The sequence below is a fragment of the Sapajus apella genome, unplaced genomic scaffold, assembly GCF_009761245.1.
Source record: "Sapajus apella isolate SASKATOON/1434 unplaced genomic scaffold, GSC_monkey_1.0 scaffold174, whole genome shotgun sequence".
Classification (NCBI taxonomy): domain Eukaryota; kingdom Metazoa; phylum Chordata; class Mammalia; order Primates; family Cebidae; genus Sapajus; species Sapajus apella.
This window is the reverse complement of record NW_022437114.1, coordinates 1-17,632: the sequence shown is the minus strand read 5'-3', so window position 1 is coordinate 17,632 and position 17,632 is coordinate 1. Positions and strand designations below refer to the sequence as shown.

General features: G+C 42.1%; 1 protein-coding gene across 1 annotated transcript; it reads left to right on the top strand.

The window, feature by feature from the left end:
• Positions 1-7: 7 nt before the first annotated feature.
• On the top strand, positions 8-17,626 carry LOC116542828 (intraflagellar transport protein 122 homolog). The gene is made up of 5 exons (XM_032267981.1): positions 8-339; positions 6,916-6,982; positions 8,603-8,687; positions 14,613-14,691; positions 17,477-17,626. Exons 1-5 carry the CDS (start codon positions 167-169, stop codon positions 17,562-17,564), a joined length of 492 nt encoding a protein of 163 aa, XP_032123872.1. The 5' UTR covers positions 8-166; the 3' UTR covers positions 17,565-17,626.
• Positions 17,627-17,632: the final 6 nt, after the last annotated feature.

Sequence of the window (17,632 nt, the reverse complement as noted above, 5' to 3'; positions counted from 1 at the left end):
TTGAGGAAGACGCACCGCCCCCACACGCCCTGACCAATCGCGCGCTCTCCGGTTGCGCCGGCGCCTTCTGGACTCCGGTTCCACCGTTGCTTTTGCTTCTTTGCTCGCCTTCCCTTTCGGACTTGCGCGGTCGGAAAAAGGCGCGCTCGCGTGCAGCTTACTGCGCATGTGCGTTGCCAGGGGTAACGCGGGGAGCCAAAGTGGTTTGTGGAGTGGCTACTGTTACTGGTTACTGAGGCGGTTGCCGAGACTGTCGCAGAGACTCGGAGGAGGAGCCCGAGGCGTGAGGGAAGCCGCGATGAGGGCCGTGTTGACGTGGAGAGATAAAGCCGAGCACTGGTGAGGAGCGGGGCGATCCGCGAGGAGCGGGAGGCCGAGTCCCCGCGGGGACTGCGCGAGCCGCTGCGGCGTGTTTGAGGGGGCCAGCGGGCCTGCTGCCTGGGCCGAGGGCACTGAACCCCGGCTTGGAAGACTGCAGGGTCATCCTCCCACTCCTTGGCGGTTGGAGAAAATCCCGAGGTTTGGAGAGCGGCAAAGGGAGGTGCCACGCCTGTAGTGGCCGGTGGAGGCATCTCTGCCTTCACGGTCTGGCCTTGTCGCTGCCTTGGGCTCATCTCACACCCACGACACAGCACGAAGCTGCCCAAACTTCACAGTTCTTGCCACATCCACGTAGTGCCCATACTCTTGTTTACTTGACGTTTGTCTCTCAAGTGTCTCATTTATTTTATCTTGATTATAATTTCACATTTTACAAGGAAACTTTATTACCCCATTGTGAAAAACGGTGTCACTTGACCTAAGTGTAAGATAAAATCAGCGCCTCTTGCTCTAAGTGTAAAAGTAAAACCTAAAGTAGGGAGAAACAAAACTGAAGAAACTTTATCTAGCTATTGTTGCTAGGGAGCCTTTAAACTAGAGGTCTGAAGTCTCTAAAACTGGAGAATGGCAGGTATGATCAGAGAAGTGCTCAAAATGAGCATCAAACGCAGCCTCTACTAACTGGGAAGTTTGGAAAAGAATTGAAGCAGAATGACCTTGTCACCTTTTGATTCAGTTATTTAATATCCTATTCCATTGTTACCCCCTAAATCTGTCACATAACAGTCTATTTTGGCATATCCTTACTTATTGGATAGGTCTCGGCCTGACTTTGAAAATCATTCAGCATCGTTGTGAAGCCTCTGTTTTGGCCACTGGAGCAGGTTAGTTGTGTTGGTTCTGTGCATACTAAGGTCTTTCTCTGTGTAAAGCATGCTGTCTCTTCTCATCTCACACGGATATCCTGAACGTCTTCAAGGCTTACGTTGGAGATGGGTCCTCTCTTTTGTGCTTGGCAGTAGTGGTAGCTGACACTATGTGCCAGACTCTGGCTAAGCACGTCATATCCTTTATCTTGTTGTCTCTTCACCAGTCTCTGAGGGAGGTACTATAATTTCCTCTATTTAATATATGAGGAAACTGAAGCACAGAGAAGGTGGATAATTTGCCAAGGTCACACAGTGAGTGGTGGAGCCAGCTTTCAAGCTCAGGTCTTCCTCACTCCAAAGTCAATGCTCTCAGTCACTACATTAATTTTTCCTTATATTACAGAGGTGGCAAACTCAAATGTCTGTAGGAGACAGGCAGGTAACATAAATAGATGTTTATTTGCATCTTAAACACTAGGAACTGCGTATTTTCCCTAGGAATAGTCTTGTATGCTACACCCCATTTTTCTTGAAACACACAGCCCTACCAGTGCATCTTTCATTTCTACTTTTAATAGAGATTTGAGTTTTTAAAAATTATTTTACCTTTATTATAAATGTACCTATAGCACAAGCTGATAATAGCTGGCAACTGAACATTTGGCTTCAATACCAGAGAGTAATAGAGAGTGGCGAGAAGTATGGCAAACTGCAGAGCTCGTGCTCGCCCTGAAAGGGGCAGCTGCTGCTCAGCTCCTGCCAGTTACCACCATGCAGGAATTTGGCCTAGTGTGCTTGGCGCTTCCTGTTTTTACCAGAAGCTAGAAATCTGGGTTTTTGTGTGAAATGGCCTAATTTTTAAATGTTAGCATCTACTCTGAAAAAAAATAAAACACCATGTGAGCCAAGCAAAACATTTGCTGGCCAAATGCAGCCTGATTTGCTCTGTTTTCAACCTCTGGCCTGGAATTTTGTTCATTTCTCTCTTGTGGTGCTTCCAGAATCTGTTTAGTGTAAGTTAATTTTTTAAATCTGTTTATTCCAGAAATCTAATAAACCCTTTAAAGGCAATGGCTGTGTCTTACTCATTTCCAAATTATCCCAGAGCCTAGTCAGGTCAGTGGTGGTTGTTTCTATGGACAGTAATAAAATATTAGAGATGTATATATATATATAAAATGAAATACTATGGGTAGATGTATCATAAATGAATGAATAAGTGAGTGAATGAATGATGAACAAAGATTGGTTGTCTGGTTTTTGGCCCATTTCAGGTTTGAAACAACCTATTAGGATAAGGGATGTAGGGGTTCTATAGGCCATCAATCCTGATGGCTGCTAGATATACCAGCTGATAGCCCAGAATGAAAACAAAACAAAAAGCTAAAAAAATAGATAATAGTACTAAAAAAAATCCTAGATGTCAAAGATTAGTCCGCAACAACTAAACCAGCCATTGTCTCCCAATCTGCTCCTTCGTTTCTATTTTAACCTTTACATAGCAGTAGGAACTCTCTTTTTCAAGACCTGCTCCTGATCTACTTCTCATAAACCTAGAGTGATTCCCAATTGCTTTCCATGTCAAATTGTGCATTTTGCTAAAAGATCCTCCTGACCCTCCTCCCCAGTCTTGCAACATTAAAATTTATATTTTTAGGTTGAGCTGAAAACTCTATTTTCCTACCCAAAGATCCTTCCCTTATGCTCTCTTATTCTATGAACTCCCTTGTTTTCCCCCTTAAATTCACAGCTCCAGGTTTGTCTCAGCCAGGATGCCTTATTAGGCTAGCCTACCGTATTCTAGTCATGCTAGCATCTGCTGTAGCCATTCATGCCAGCAAGTATTTACTGAGTACTTGCTATAGGCCACATATCTTTATACATGTTATGTTTAATCTCTACATGTGAGGTTAGAATTTTAATCTCATTTACAAATGAAGAAATTGAGAGTTAATGAGGTGACATTATTTGCCTAAGATTACAAAATGAGTTAAGCGGGGCTGGGTCAGATTATGCAGGAGTTGGAGAGGCACCATGGGACTTCAGTTTACAGTGAGGTGGGTGCAGGGTTGTCAGAGGACAATTTGCAGTATTCCTCTGTATCTCTGCAATGGACTCTGACTGTGTGTCTTTTGACAATATATGTTTTTTATATAGAGAGGCAGGTGGAGAGAGAGAACCATCCTACAGTAGAGTAGACTGCCTGCAAATGAGTGAGCTCCCAGCCCTGGAGTGTTCAAGCAGAGCCTAGATGGCTATCTATAAGGAATTCTTGCCCTAATGGGGCAGTTGGACTGCATGACAAGGTCTAGAGTCCTTTCCAATTCTGAGTTTCTATATAAAGTAAATATAAGATCAATATATATTTGTTGGCTGGGCGCAGTGGCTCATGCCTGTAATCCCAGGACTTTGGGAGGCCGAGGCGGGTGGATCACGAGGTCCGAAGTTCAAGACCAGCCTGGCCAAGATGGTGAAACCACATCTTTACTGAAAATACAAAAATTAGCTGAGCGTGGTGGCAGGTGTCTGTAATCCCAGCTACTCGGGAGGCTGAGGCAGGAGAATGGCTAGAACTGGTAAGAGGGGGGCTGAGGTTGCAGTGAGCCAAGATCGCGCCACTGTACTCCATCCTGGGTGACAGAGCAAGACTCTGCCTCAAAAAAACAAAAACAAAACAGAAAAAAACACAACAGATTGCCTTGGTTTGAATTTTGGCTCCACTTCCTTCAGTAGCACTTTATTTTCAGGCAAGTTACTTAACTTCTCTGTGCCTTAATCTCACCTGCGAAACAAGTATATGGTTGGTTTGAGATTAACATGAGTTAATAAATGTAAATCATTTAAACAGTACTTGGCATATACAATAATACATGTGTTCAATAAATGTTAGACACTGTTATTATTAAAGTGTGAAGGATAACAAATTTGACATACTCGGCAGTAATTGAAGGAAGCAGAAGGCAGCATAGCATGGTAATTACAAGCACAGACTCTAGAGTCAGACCTGAGTTGAAATCCTAGCCCTGGCACTTGCTAGTAGTGTGACATCAGGCAAAGTACTTGACCTCTCTGGGCCATGGGATCCTCATCTACAAAACAAAGTGATCATTCCTACCTCACAGAATTATTGTGGAGATGAAATAAAATAATACAATTTAAGAGCTCAGCAGGTGCTGTTTGGAATAAGAGCTCAAAGTACTGTCACTGAGAGTGTACTTTTAGGTTACTGACAAATTTGGTTTTTAAATTAGTGGTGTAAACCAAAAATAAAATTCAAAGGCCCCCCACCCCCAACCATCTGAATGGACTTCCTCCTCAACCAGGGCTCTTTTAAAAATTTAACCTGAGATACTGTTTCAGGCCACGATGGAAATGGGGGTCAAATATGCCTCAGTATACGTCTCTGGCATTAACATCAACACCAACTTTAAGTGTGATAAGAAACATTTTACAAACTATCCTCTCTAAAGCCTGGTACCTCAAGGCTTCCTCTGCAAATAGTAACTTGGGTTGCACAATCCTTTTTCTTAACCCAGGCATGCCTTTCTGTTGACCCCAGGACTTTAGATAAACATGACCAATTATCAACCAGAAAAATTTTAAATCTACCTATAAGCTGGAAGCCCCCTGCTTCAAGTTGTTCCATCTTTCTGGACCAAACCAATGTATTTCTTAAATGCATTTGATTGAAGTCTCATAAAACCAAGCTGCACGCTGACCACTGTGGGCACATATTCTTAGGACCACCTGAGGACTGTGTCATGGGCTGTGGTCACTCATATTTGGCTCAGAATAAATCTCTTTAAATGTTTTACAGAGTTTTTTGTTGATATCGGCAAGTTTATCCTATGCTAAACTTTTACTATAGGTTGGGTTTTGTTGTTTGTGTGGTTTTTTGTTTTGTTTTCCTTTAGCAACTTCAGCAGTAAGTACACGCTTAACAATAGTCTGTTTTGACAGGGCTTGAAACGTTTTTGACGCAGTCTTACTAGAGTCCCTGGAACCAGTGAAATCCTCTGCCTGGGCATTTGAGAATCTTTGTAATATGGCTCCAGCCCATTTTTCTAGCCTCATCTCTCCATGTTGTAGCAGCATCTCGCACATAGCCAGATGTTTCAGTCAAATTAGATTATTTTAATTACTTGTGTTGATGAAAAGAATCAAACTGCAAAATATTTTAAGAGATTTATTCTGAGCCAAATATGAGTGACCACACCCCTCAGGAGGATCACAGAACATGTGCCCAAGGTGGTTGGGGTGCAATTTGGTTTTATACATTTTAGGGAGGCATGAGACATCAATCAAATACATTTAAGAAATACATTGGTTTGGTCCAGACTGGTGAGACAACTCAAAGTGAGGGCTTCCAGGCCATAGGTAGATTTAAACATTTTGTAGCTGACAATTAGTTGAGCAACAAAAAGGAATATCTAGTTAAGATAATGTATTGTGGAGACCCATGTTATTTACAGAAGAAGCCTTTGGGTACTAGGCTTCAGAGAGAATAGATTGTAAAATGTTTTTTCTTGTTCGTTTGTTTGTTTGTACCCCCACCCCCAACAGAGTCTTGCTTAGTCACCCAGATTGGAGTACAGTGGCACAATCTCAGCTCACTGTAACCTCTGCCTCCTGGGTTCAAGCAATTCTTCTGCCTCAGCCTCTAGCCTCCCAAGTAGCTGGGATTACAGGCGCCTGCCACCACACCCGGCTAATTTTGTATTTTTAGTAGAGACAGGGTTATACCATGTTGGCCAGGCTGGTCTTGAACTCCAGACTTTGTGATTCTGGAGTGTGAACTCCAGACTTTGGCCCCCCAAAGTGCTGAGATTATAGGCATGAGCCACCGTGCCTGGCCTCAGCTTCCCTATCTATGTTTGCAGCTCAATTTTTCAGGCTGCTGTTTGTTAGAAAAAATAATTTCTTGGGCTGCTTTTTGTTAAAGGAAAGTTCCACTGAAGACTCTGTTACTCTCACTATCTGCCTAAATAATTTCTTTCTAGCTCTTGTATCACTGTGTCTTCCTCCGTAGAATCCTATATGTTTTCGTGTATCTCTTAAAGCCTTTTATCAGAGTACTATTTTGTATTTCATTCAATCTAATAGGTCATTGATTATAATATACCATTGTTTTGTGTATCAATAAGAAAGCAAAAAATGCTGACAGTAACAGTGAAACATCAATTATGAGACACATCCTAACCTCAGAGGTGAGAAAATGTGAAACAAAAAATGTATGCTTTAGAATTGATGACTCATGGTAGTTCTTTGTGAAAGTGTCTGATTCGCACCTGTCTGGATGGTAATTTCCCTGAGGGGAGGGAGAGACTATGATCCATTCATATCTGTTGGTGCCTAGCACCTAAGAGGGACTCAGTATCTGTAGATATACTGGCCCTCACACAGTCTCTCAGGTTGTCTAGTTTTCATGGTATTATTTTAAGAGTTAGTACCCTCAACTGTCGACCCTTTGAATAATTTTTTATGTCTGGCTTCTGGACAAGAGGAAATTGGAACAAAGAGCTAACTACTGAATGGATCACGATTGAATGGGTTTCTGTGGTGTAGCGGTTAAATGGAATTTGCAACAAATGCACTTCTTAGTCATTCTTTTTCTCCTCAGCACACATACAGTGTTTCTTAATGGAAATAAAGTTTACTTTCCTGGCCATTAGCAGACTTCATCATTTTGGTTCCTAATTGTCTTTTTGTCTTGTCTCCTGTTTAGTATAAATGACATCGCATTTAAGCCTGATGGAACTCAACTGATTTTGGCTGCTGGAAACAGATTACTGGTAGGATTTTGTCTTAGTTTCCTCTTAAAAGTACTTCCCCCACCTCCTTCTTATAAGTACTTTGAAATTTGACCCTTTTGAGATAAAAAAGGCCAGGGTGAAAAAACCTTCCCTATTACTTTTTAATAGGGAAGGAAATGGTCTGTTTAAAACAGGCAAGTAAACTATCAGATAGGAAGCTGGGAATAATACCTCCTTTGGGATCATTAATCTTTCCCCTTTTACTTTGAGACACCTATGAAAGAGTTGAAAACAATTAATCACGATGCCTTTGAAATTGGACTGGTGTCAGTTTATATTTTGTCCCTCAGAAAAATTCAAGCAACAGGACTGAAGATGCTCTGTCCATGAAAAGTCAGATAGCCTGACCCCAACTTTTAGGCATTGGCCTACCTAAACAATTCCGTATGGATATTGTCCTATTTTTCATATTTTCAAAGAACATAAACTCCCTCTGGAACCTATTCAGGTGTATAAAAGTAATTTTCGGAGAAACCCTTAAGTTTGACCTAAAAACCTTTGTATGATCTCTCCTTCTGCCTTACTTCCTCTTCTCTGTTGTCTCTAGATACACAGACTGATTAATCTCCATTCTTTGTATGGTTAACTACATAATCTTAAAACATGGTTAAATTGTTCCGCAGACTTCTCTCCAGTGTAAATAATTCAAATCCTTTTAATTTTTCTTCATGGATTATCTTTTCCAACACTCTAACCTTTTTGGAAAGTTTTGCCTTGATTTCTCAGGTGGTGTATTTTTTAAATCTCCACAGTGATAGCTATCACAAAGCTATGAAATATCTTAAATCCATATTACAGCTGAGCTTTATTTATTAGAGACAGGGTCGTGCTCTTTTGCCAAAGCTGGTGCGCAGTGGTGCAATCATAGATCACTGCAGCCTCAAACTCCTGGGCTTAAGGGATCTTCCCACCTCAGCCTCCTGAGTAGCTAGGATTGTGGACACACACCAACTCGCCCACCTAATTTTTAAATTAATTTTTTTTTTTTTTTTTTTGTAGAGATGGGGTTTACTTTGTTGCCCACGCTGGTCTTGAACTCCTGGTTTCAAGCAATCCTCCCGCCTCAGCCTCCCAAAGTGTTGGGATTACAGGCATGAGCTACCATGCCTGGCCTACAGCTGGTTTTTGTAACATTCCCTCCTTCTTGAAAACCCAGAGTTCTGTGACTTTCAAACTCTTGGTAGCAAATCTCTCTATTATGTTGATGTAGTTCATGGCTGGCACTAAAATTTAATCATGTTGTTGCTGGCTGTTTTTATGGGCTGGTTTTATTGAGGAGGTCCTGCCTTGATTGGTCATATATCCAAATTCAGGTAAGGAGTGTAAAGAATTTCCATGGAGTGAGTAATTGAACCTTTGGTTCTCAAGGATTTGTGGTATATTCCTGGTCACATAGTGCATAAGATTTGGGACCTCTACTTCTTGGTTACCCAACTTTAAGTCACATTGTTTCTGGTTTTGCAGTGTAGTTTTTATTGGATACAAATTTAGAATATTGGTACATGTAGTGTTATAAAAACAAAAATAGCAGTGGCAACCCTGTAGGAATTCTGACTAATAGATATCACATGGATACTCTGTATTTGTCTCTTTTGCCAGGTTTATGACACCTCTGATGGCACCTTACTTCAGCCCCTCAAGGGACACAAAGACACTGTATACTGTGTGGCATATGCAAAGGATGGTAAAAGACTGCTCTGGGTTTTCATTCTCTATAATGGCCTCATCATTGTTCATTTTTCTCCTTAGTCACTTTTTAATTATTTGTAGTAAGCTAGAGTACAGCTTGCAAGTTCAGAAGATAGTGAAGTTGCTTAGACTTCAATTCAGTCATTCAATCCAGCAAGTGTTTATTGAGGGCATCTACGTGCCAGCACTGTTCAAGGTGCTTGAGATACTTCAGAGAAAAAAACAATGGTCTCTCCCCTTATGGGGCTTATGTTTTATGGGGTGGTGGTGAGGAGTGAGGGAGGAAGAGAATATGAGGAAAGATATACAGTATACATAGTAAATAGGTAAATTAAGCAGTATGCTGGAAAGTGGTAAGTGCTATAGAAGAAGAAAATGTAGAGCAGAATTAGGGGAGTTGAGAGTGCTGGGCAGGGCAGGGGGTTGGATGCAGTGTTGAATTAGATTAGTGAGGGTGAGCTCATTGAGATAAGGACAGGTGAGCAAAGACTTGAAGTCAGGAGGCAGTGAGATTGTGCCAGTAGGCATCTGGGGTAAGAGAGCTCCTTGCAGGGGAAGAGCCATTGCAAAGGCCCTCAGGTGTGGCTGTGCCTGGTAGGAGCTGGATCAGAGAATCAGGGAATTATAGGGGATGAAGATAAAGCGGTAACAGACATGGGATGGGTCAGATCAGGCTGGCCATCATAAAGATTTTGATTCTCAGTCAAAATGGGGGAACTACTGAAAGGTTGTCAGTAGAGGAAGAATCTGATCTGATTTATATTTTAAAAGGATCCCTCTAGTTGCTGAGTTGGAAACAGACTGCAAGAGGTGAGGGTTGGGGCATCTGAGTTAGGAAGCATCATCCAGACAAGGGGTGAGGGTGGCTCAGACCTCTATGAGGGCAGAGGAGATGGTGAGAAATGATCAGACTCTGGATATAATTGGAGGGTGGAGCCAACTGGATTGCCTGACAGCTTGGATATGGGAATGTGAAGAGAAAGGGGGCAAAGTTTTTGACCTGAGGACTGAAAGGATGCCCCACCACTGAGATGAGAAAGACTGCAGGTAGAGAAAACTTACAGTTGGAGATCAGGAATTCAGTTTTACATATGCTGAATTTGAGAAAAGTTGATGATGTAGGAGAGAGGAGAGAACTGCTGGAACAGAGTTGTTGAGTAGGCAAGAGGAGATAGGATCTAGGGCATAGACGGGGTATTTGCTTTAGATAGGGGCATGGTAGGAACTGCAGAGGTCGGCAGATGGGGACAGTGTGGTAGTAGGAATCTAATAGAAATTCTCAATTCCTTCCTTTTTTTTTTTCAGTGAAGTAGGAAGCAACATCAACTGAGAGTAACAATGGGGAAGGGAGGTTTCAGAGAGTTGAGGAGAAAGGAAAAAGTGTAAAATCACTGCCTTAGAGAATGGGAGAGTGAGTGGACCCAGGAGGTATAGTGGGATCCCCAGTAACATGAAGGGTCGTCTTGAAGATTGTGATCATGAATTGAAAGTGAGATTAGTTGGTGTGATTGTGCCTTTTTCTCCAGCCATTTTGAGCTGCATAGTGGCAGAAGTGAATTTAACCAAAGGTGGTTTTGCAAGCACATTTGAAGGTGAAGTAGGAGGGCAAGGGAGCAGAAAGTGTATACAAAGAAATAATTACATACATTAACCTTGAACTGTTGGCTGAATAATGAGGGGACAGATGACAGCAGTGGAGAAGGAGTAGTAGTAGTAGTCGGGTTGAAGGATTATTGCAGTTAGTGTACCAGGTAGGTTGGGAAGGAAGGGAAGTGGTAGTCAGGGAATGGGTGCATGAAATTTGAGATTTAAATTTTTTAAAAAATAAATCCTTGCTACCCCAGAGCATGGGATTAGTGGGAAGAATATGGGCTTTGGAATGAGACAGTTGTGAGTTCTAATCCCAACTCAAAACCAGAATTCTGTGAGCTCGAGCTAGTTATTGAGTCTGAGTCATGATTTCCTCATGTGTCAAAGGAATATAGGATTATAGATAGCATTCTGTAGCCACTGCCAAGAAGTCATAAAGTCGCAATGTTACAGTGCTTGAATAAACCTTGGAGGTTATTCCATTCCCAGGTTTTTAACTTCTTTTGACTGATGGGCCTCTTTGAGAATCAGGTGGAAGCTTTAGAACACTTTCTAGAAAAATGCATATTGTTCATGTATATGCAGAATTTTGTGCATATAATTTTAGTCTGATTAGTCCATTTTCTTCACTTTGCCCTACATAAAGACATAGACAATTGGCCAGGCACAGTGGCTCATGCCTGTAATCCTACTTTAATCTGGGAGCCTGAGTTGGGAGGATTGCTTAAAGCAGGAGTTTGACACAGCCTAGGCAACATAGTGAGACTCTGTCTTTAAAATAAAAAGACAAGTCATATGTCTTGCCAAAGCCATGGCCCAAAGACAAAACTAATTTCTTGCTTCATAGTCAGGTGTGCTATACCATGGTATTCATATATTTTTGTGTGTGTGCATGAGTTTAAGTTTAGAGTAATGTTTTAGGGAGACCTGTGAGGAGGGAGCCTGGAGAGCTGAAGTGTTTCAGCGTCGTCCTAGTGGCTGTTGAGGAATGTGGGCGAGTCCAGGGCCCAGTATAAGGCCCAGTAGGAACAGAAAGCTATTGAACCTCTGGTGTTTATAAGCATAGCAGGGCTCTTTAAACTGCAACACCATTAAGGCACTTGCGGATGTCAGAGTGTGACCTGTCAGTAGTGGCATTTGCACAGCACTTTGCGGATTCCTGTTACATATATCTCATTTGACCCAACAACCCTCTGAAGCAGGCAGCAAGGGGACTCTTATCTCTGCTCAAAGATGAGAAGACAGACTTGGAGCAATTACAGGTGATGGTGGCAGAGACAGCCCTAACCCAGTTCCTCTGACTGCAGAGCCATCGTTCTTTCTAGTGCATCATGCTGCCTCTTCATGACGCCTTTATAATGATTAAGAAGTCTTTTACTCCTCAAAACTGGTTTTTTCCTCTTAGACCTGAAGGTTGAGGTACACTGAATTCCAGCTTTGCTCTTTAAGTCTACTCGTTTCTGATTTCTCCCTTAAGTTTAATAAGTATTTAATGAGCAACCATGATATAAAAGTATGTAAGACATAGTTGTATTTTTTTTTGTTCAAAAGAAACAATATAATATGGAAAAATAATAGAAATAGCTAATATTTTTTTTTTTTTTTTTTTGTTTGAGACGGAGTTTCGCTCTTATTACCCAGGCTGGAGTGCAATGGCGCGATCTCGGCTCACCGCAACCTCCGCCTCCCGGGTTCAGGCAATTCTCCTGCCCCAGCCTCCTGAATCGCTGGGATTACAGGCACGCGCCACCATGCCCAGCTAATTTTTTGTATTTTTAGTAGAGACGGGGTTTCACCATGTTGACCAGGATGGTCTCGATCTCTTGACCTCGTGATCCACCCGCCTCGGCCTCCCACAGTGCTGGGATTACAGGCTTGAGCCACCGCGCCCAGCCAAAATAGCTAATTTTTTTTTAGCATTGATTATATTCCAGGCCCAGTTCTAAGCAACATAGGATTGGGGGTGCCACTCCCTGTGCAATCAAAAATCTGCATGTAATTTCTGAACTCCCAAAAATTTCACTATTAATAGCTTACTGTTGACCAGAAGCCTTACCTGTAACATAAACAGTTAACACATATTTTTATATGTATTATCTATTGTATTCTTAGAATAAGTAAGCTAGAGAAAATGTTAATTGAGAGAAAAGAAAAATATATTTACTCCTCATTAAATGGAAGTGGATCATCATAAAGGTCTTCATTTTCATTGTCTTCAGGTTGAATAGGCAGAGGAGGAAGAGGAGAGTTGGTGATGCTGTGCCAGGGAGACAGAGGCAAAAGAAAATTCACATATAAAAGTGGACTCATGTAGTTAAAACTCATGTTGTTCAGGGGTCAACTGTATGTACACACATACATACACTCATTTAATCTTCACAACAACTATGAGGTAAATACTAATATTGTATCCATTTTTCAAATGAGGAAATGAAAGCATAGAGCTTTTTAGTAGCTTGTTTGGTTCATGCAGCTGATCAATGAGATCACCAAAAATTCTGACCCAGGGACCCTGAGCCCAAAGCTTGTGCTTTTCATCACCATCACCTGTTACCTACCAGGATGTGGGAGGAGTGATAGAAATAATAAGAGCAGTTTTATAATTTAGTATCTGCAGCAATATCTTGTGGTTCACCCTAATGTCTACTATTTCAACTACTATAAAAGGTACTTGGCCAGGCGTGGTGGCTCACGCTTGTAATCCCAGCACTTTGGGAGGCCAAGGTGATCAGATCACAAGGTCAGGAATTCGAGACCAGCCTGGCCAGCACAGTGAAACCCCATCTCTACTAAAAATACAAAAAATTAGCTGGGCATGGTGGTGTACACCTGTAATCCCAGCTACTCAGGAGGCTGAGGCAGGAGAAATGCGTGAACCAGAGAGGCGGAGCTTGCAGTGAGCCGAGATTGTGCCACTGCTGTCCAGCCTGGGCAACAGAGCTAGACCCCATCTCAAAAAATAAAAAAAAAGGTACTTTACAGATACTGTCTTAATTAACTCCCACAAAAATACTCTGAGGAAGATATTATTCCTTTGTGTTTCTGATGAAGGCATTGAGGTTCAGAGAACAGTGACTTGCCCAAGGTCACCTTCCACTTGCCCTGCAGATAAAGTCTAAAAGTCCTTAAGGTGTACAAAATGTGACCCATGCTTACCTCTTAATCCTTATCTCTCACCAGAGTAGGTGAAGACCTCCTGTTGTTTGCTGCCACGATACCGTGATTCTCTTCCAAATGCTTCTAATTGTGTAACGGTGTAATTAATAACAAATTACTTGTTATATGTTGCCTCTTTCCAGTCTGTTCCTTCATAAAGCACAAGTAGTATGAAAATGCAAATCTGATGTATCACTCTTTGCTTAAAACCTTTCTTTGGCTTCCCATTGCTTTAGGATAAAGAGCAAGGCTCTACTGTGCCCCTGAAGCCCCAAGAGATCCTTCCACAACCCACCTCACCCTTCCCTCAGTTCCATGCTGACTCCTCTCATTCCTTTAGACATGCCAGGCTTTTCCTGCCTCAGGGCCTTTGCACATCTGTTCCATCCATGTGGATGGGTCTTTCTCCTCTCTACATCTGGCTAAGCTCTGCTCATCCTTTAGGTCTCCACTGAAGGATCCCATCCTTAGAGAAACCTTCCCTCATCTAAATTAGGTCCCCCGGGAGATATTAACCAAAGAATAGTTTCAGTCAGACAAAAGGAGTACATTTTTGAGATCTGTTGCACAGCATGGTGACCATAGTTAATAATAGTGTATATTTCAAAACTGGTACAGGAATAGATTTTAAATGTTCTCACCATAGAAAGTAAGCATCTGCAGTGATGGTTATGTTAATTAGCTTAATTATTCTTCGGTGTGTATAGATATAAAACATCACATTGTACCTCCTAAATAATACTATTTGTCAAAAATAAAAATTTAAGTAAAAAAGTAAATCGGGTTCCCCAGTTATTACCTTTCATAGGATCTGTGTCTTACCATGTTGTATTTGTGTTAGATTAATTTAATTTGATGCCTACTTCTTACACTAGACTAAACTTTATGAAAGTAGGGATCCTGTGTGTTTTAATCATTACTTGATTTCTAGCATAGAACATGACTGCTACATTTAGTAGGTCCCCAGTACATCTGTGTTTACTTAGTGTCAGACAAAGCAGGTTTGGAACCCAGATATTTTGACTCCAAGTTCCTGCCTCCCAGTACTGATAAGAAGTAGTAAAGAAGCTATCACTTACTAGGTACCTTAAAGAACTAGTTTTCTAAAGAAGTCTCTGTGGGAAATGCTGGTTTAAGATAAATGTAAGACTTTCCATTTTAAAAACACTTTTAGGCAAGCGCTTTGCTTCTGGATCAGCTGACAAAAGCGTTATTATCTGGACATCAAAACTGGAAGGCATTCTGAAGTACACGTAAGTAACCATTTGGGTGTATGGTATTATGAGTTTGATGCTTATTGAGTAATTGCAGCAAAAGCCTCTTAGAAAAGATGTAGGGGAAAACCTTTTTCTCTTAAATTGAACTAGAAATGAAGCTGTGGGTATGTGTGGTTGGTATAGGAAGGTTGACTAGTGAATAAGTTAATGAATATTTCTTGGCCACTTACTGGTGTGGCCAGCACTGGACTAGGTGTTTTCATATAGCTCATCTCAGTTCATCTGACATTGCAGACTCTATCCTACCCCCAACCTGTCATCTTCCAGTGTCCCTGTCTCAGAGAATGGCCTTATATCTACCCAGTGTCAAGTGTCAGAAACTTGGGGTGAGTGTGCTCCAGGCCTCCTCTCTCTATTGGGGATCTGCTATGTTCTTCCCCTCTTCCTCTACTAGTTAGTCCCTACTTACCCCGCAAATCTTAGACTCAAATATCACTTTCTTTCTAAGGGCTTTCCTGCCTCCCTAGACTGGGGCAGGTCTCTTTTGAGGCATTTGTCACAATCGCAGTTTTAGATTTATTCTGGTGACTGATCAGTATTGCTCATCAGCCTGTAAGTTTCATGAGGGCAGATACTGCATCTTTTTTTTTTTTCCTCACTCTTGTGTCCCAGATACCATGCTACCATGCCTGGCCCATAATTGATACTCACCAATTCTCTTCTCTTCTTCTGTTTTCTTCTCTTCTCTTCCCTCTTCTCCTCTCTTCACTCTCCCCCTCCCCTCTCTCCTCTCCCCTCCCCCCCCTCCCCCCCCCCCCCGCTCCCCTCTCCCCTCCTCTCCTCTTCTTTCTCTTCTCTTCTCTCTCTTTCTCTCTGTCTCTCAGGCTGGACTGCAGTAGTACATAGCTCCCTTGAACTACAACCTCCCAGGCTTGGGTGTTCCTCTTACCTCAGCCACCCAAATAGCTGGACTGCAAATGCATACCACGAAACCTTGCCAATTTTTACATTTTTTTTTTTTTTTTGGTAGTGACAGGATTTCACTTTGTTGCCCATACTGGTCTTGTTGCCCTCTCCCTCTCCCCTCTCCCCTCTCCCCTCTCCTCCCCTCTCCCCTCTCCTCCCCTCTCCCCTCTCCTCCCCTCTCCCCTCTCCTCCCCTCTCCCCTCTCCCCTCTCCCCTCTCTCCCCGCTCCCCTCTCCCCTCCTCTCCTCTTCTTTCTCTTCTCATCTCTCTCTTTCTCTCTGTCTCCCAGGCTGGACTGCAGTAGTACATAGCTCCCTTGAACTACAACCTCCCAGGCTCGGGTGTTCCTCTTACCTCAGCCTCCCAAATAGCTGGACTGCAAATGCATACCACGACACCTTGCCAATTTTTACATTTTTTTTTTTTTTTGGTAGAGACAGGATTTCACTTTGTTGCCCATACTGGTCTTGAACTCCTGGGCTCTCAAAATACTGGGATTACAGGTATGAGCCACTGCAGCTGGCCTCTTCTTTTTAATTGTGGTAAAATAGACATGACATCAAATTTATCATATTAACTACTTTTTAAGTTTACAGTTTAATAATGTTAAATACATTTACATTGTTGTACAACCAATCTCCCAAACTCTTTTATCTTGCTAAACTAAAATTCTCTACTCTTTAAACACCTACTCACCTTTCCCTCCTACTCCCAGCCCCTGGCAACCACCATTCTACTTTCTGTCTCTCTGAGTTTGACTGGTTTACATACCTTGTATAAGTAGAGTCATACAATATTTGTTCTTTTGTGACTGAGTTATTTCATGTAATGTAATGTCCTCAAGGTTCATCTGTGTTGTAGCATGTGTCAGCATTTCCTTCCTTATTTTTTAATTATTATTATTGATTTTTATTTTATTTTATCTTTGAGATGGAGTCTTGTACTGTCGCCCAGGCTGGAGTGCAGGGTCATGATCTCTGCTCACTGCAACCTCTGCCCCCCAGGTTCAAGTGATTCTCCTGCCTCAGCCTCTGGAGTAGCTGGGATTACAGGTGCCTGCCACCACACCCAGCTAATTCTTTGTGTTTTTAGTAGAGACGGGCTTTCACTATGTTGGCCAGGCTGGTCTTGAACTCCTGACCTTGTGATCCGCCCGCCTTGGCCTGCCAAAGTGCTGGGATTACAGGTGTGAGCCACTGGGCTCAGACTTCTTTCCTTTTGGAGTCTAAATATTATTACATTGTATGTATAGGCTACATTTTCTTTATCCATTCATCTGTTGATGGGCACTTGGGTTGCTTCTTCTTCTTAGCTGTTATGAATAATGCTACTACGAACATGGGTGTACAAATCAACATACTATTTTTGAGGGAATGAATGAATGAATGAGTGATGTAAGTAAAGTATTACCCACAAGCGAAGGAATAAAACTGTGGCTGAAATGCTATGCATGGTAGATTATTTGCTCAGTTTTCATTGTTGTCTAAGGATTTGTCATGTTTCCAGACCTTGTCTGTAATGCCTTCTTTGCACCTCCATCTTATATTTCTGGGCCTCCACAAAACAGTAAGAGGTACCAACCATACATAAAGCACCTAAAGGCCAAGGTGGGAGGATTGCTTGAGGCCAAGGGTTCAAAACCGACCTGGCCAACATAGTGAGTCCCTATCTCTATAAATAAGAAAACAGTGGGTGAGGAGAAGGTGAACTAATTTCTGTGCTTTTTGTTGGTCACTTGCAGAAGAGTATGTGGTCTATAGTCAGAAGCTGTGGGCTTATCATTAAAATCTTCAGTTGTAGCCACTGAAATGTTTGTGGTTTGCTACATAGTAATCTACAGTTGTTTACTTCCCAGGCACAATGATTCTATACAGTGTGTCTCCTACAATCCTGTTACCCATCAACTGGCATCTTGTTCCTCCAGTGATTTTGGTAGGTTCTGATTCCTGATGTCCTGTCTTGGAATAACTGAAAATCTGGGCTAAAAATGCTGGAATGCATTCAATATATG